The sequence below is a fragment of the Dermacentor silvarum genome, chromosome 2 (assembly GCF_013339745.2).
Source record: "Dermacentor silvarum isolate Dsil-2018 chromosome 2, BIME_Dsil_1.4, whole genome shotgun sequence".
NCBI classification, from domain to species: Eukaryota; Metazoa; Arthropoda; class Arachnida; order Ixodida; family Ixodidae; genus Dermacentor; species Dermacentor silvarum.
This window is the reverse complement of record NC_051155.1, coordinates 17,213,361-17,215,690: the sequence shown is the minus strand read 5'-3', so window position 1 is coordinate 17,215,690 and position 2,330 is coordinate 17,213,361. Positions and strand designations below refer to the sequence as shown.

General features: G+C 41.0%; 1 protein-coding gene across 1 annotated transcript; it reads right to left on the bottom strand.

Annotated features, from left to right (window-relative positions):
* Nucleotides 1–404: 404 nt before the first annotated feature.
* On the bottom strand, nucleotides 405–2,017 carry LOC125943379 (uncharacterized). Its single transcript, XM_049662667.1, has 2 exons — nucleotides 1,860–2,017; nucleotides 405–1,467 (listed from the first exon to the last, which is right to left on the bottom strand). Exons 1-2 carry the CDS (start codon nucleotides 1,991–1,993, stop codon nucleotides 405–407), a joined length of 1,197 nt encoding a protein of 398 aa, XP_049518624.1. The 5' UTR covers nucleotides 1,994–2,017.
* Between the last annotated feature and the right edge of the window lie 313 nt (nucleotides 2,018–2,330).

Below are 2,330 nucleotides of genomic sequence, written 5' to 3'. Positions count from 1 at the left end.
GAAAGAAGTCAACCCACTACATACAACTACATACTGACACCAAGCAAAAACACCTAACCATCTACCTTCCCACTCATTTTACTAAAACATTTTGCACATGTTAAATTGCAGTACAATTCCAATCGCAAGTGTCTCGAGATATATGCAACCCATTTTAAATATTACTTTCGTCAGTGCTTTTGCTGTTGATGCACTATCTTTGCATACATTGCATCTGAAAGTGTTAACAGAGTTTTGTCGTAAAAGAACTATTGTGCACGAACTGAGAAAGGTGTTTCAGGACTTAGCAGTAATTGTTTTCCAACATGCCTGTGACTTGTGCTGTTCTACTCATTTTTATGATGGCAGGGCCTGCCTGCTTATTATTCTTTGATGTCCTGTCTGAAAATGAGGATTTATTTTATTTAGTTTGAAGGTGCAGAAATCACTCTGTCCTTCATTAAATGTGGCTGAAGATTGCACAGCCCGGCTACAGCAGTCAGTACATCATTAGCAAGTGGTTTTTTTGCAAAGATGCTTGCGGGAAAATACTTCAGTATCCTGAAGCATTTAAGTCGTCTTATAGACCGCTCAACATGGATGCGGAGCCTTGCTAGGCGCCTTGACTTTACTAGCTCAGGGCCACTTATTTGTTGTCTGCCTTTTGAAAAGCTTGGTAACCTTAGATTTACTCCCATTGGTAAACAGTCGCCTATTGTGAAACCCCTGTCAGCCAGGATCTCATCACCTGGTGCCAGAAACCTTGTAAAGTCACTGTCCAATGTGATGAACCGATCGCTTGCACGTCCACCATATGGCTTGGAAATGAACATCACAAACCCATTGGGTGCAATGACGTGCAGTACTTTGGCAGTGTTGTGGGATTTATAATGACTGTAGGTCTGATTTCTCCGTAGCAAGTTGCCCGGTTTCTCAGCAAAAATCTCATAGCAATTGATGATGCATGTTGCTAGCGGATAGTCCTCAAAAATGCTAGGCATTGTTCTTCTAATTGTTTCTCTTGCCAGCCAGAACACCAGATATTTTCTAGAAAAGTGAGCAAGAGCTGACACTATAGTGCAGAAAATCCTGCTCACTAGAGCTGTGGAAATACCGAAGCGGAAACTGAGGTCATTAAGTAGCAGCCCTAAGCGCAGCCTCATAAGTGTCAGCAGCACCTGATCTTGGAAGGGTAAAACAAATGAGTTCTGGTCAGCAGTTGCTTCAAGAGATCTCACCAATTCATCAAACACATCCTTTGAAAGCCCTGTAAAAAACCTGAAGGAGCTTGAAGTGAGAGTCGAGTAGACAGTAAATGCTGTTTGACAAGCCCTGTTCGCTGTCACAGAAGACTGTTCTGGATGTTTGCTGTATGTGTGTTCAGATAATTGTGCTGTGGCTTGAACTTCCTTGTCCGATGTCACCAGAAACTGGCATTTGCAGCCGCAGGCCGAGCAGCTCTTTGGTGTTTCCTCTGCCTCTGTCAGCCTGTGTAGTGAAGTTTGCAGATACAACAGAACTCAGTTTACAATACTTACAATTTAAAAACTTTAGAATAATAATGAGCATGTAACTTTACTAGCATAAAGGCTCTAAATCTCTTGTGCTAATGAGACAGGTAGTAGTAAACAGAAAATCTTTACTTGCACTAACCTCTCATTAACTATCATAAGCAGGAATTGTACTAAAATAGCTTGGAACTTGGTCACAAATAATGCTAGCATTGAACAGACCAAAGCAGTTTTGGCTGTTTCTGTAGATAGTCAAGAGTATATCCACTAGATTCGACATTAACGCAGATTCTATATTTTTAATGAGTTCTAAAGAACAGTTCTGTGCGTAAAAGCAATGACATGCTATTGGTGGCATAAGCAATGTACCTATTTGGTATGTAACTGTAACTGTAGCAGGGTTCACTGTCGCCTTCATCTTGCTCGTCCATTGCTGTCTGCTGTTCAGTACTGGTGTCAGCTGTCGCTGGGCATATGGTGACCGTTGTCTCAGCTTCTTGCATGCAGGCTGCAGGGCACTTTAACTGCCTTCTTCCTTTGTGATGGATAGTCTAAATTTTAAATACAGAAAAAGAAAACATATATATTCAATACAGCAGGAGTTATGGCGAGAGAGTATGAATGAAGAATTGCACATTACCGGAGTTCCAAGGTGCAGTGTTGGGTATGGGTTATTTTTTGTGGGACATCCATCAACAAAATGGACCGAACACACCTGTGAAAGGAAGTACATACAGACTTGAATAAACCTGCAGTGTTTTATTGGCACTCACAAGCTTTTAGGCTATTTGTTAAATAAATTGGAATTGTTGTTTACTTAGTGGTTTTCTTAATCCTAAT

Bases quoted from the DNA above. Each gene is read 5' to 3' on its own strand.
- LOC125943379 (XM_049662667.1), bottom strand. From the start codon at position 1,993: ATGCAAGAAGCTGAGACAACGGTCACCATATGCCCAGCGACAGCTGAC. The intron at 1,468-1,859 runs GTACATTGCTTA...TTCACTACACAG, and splicing joins TACAGTTACATACCAAATAG to GCTGACAGAGGCAGAGGAAA.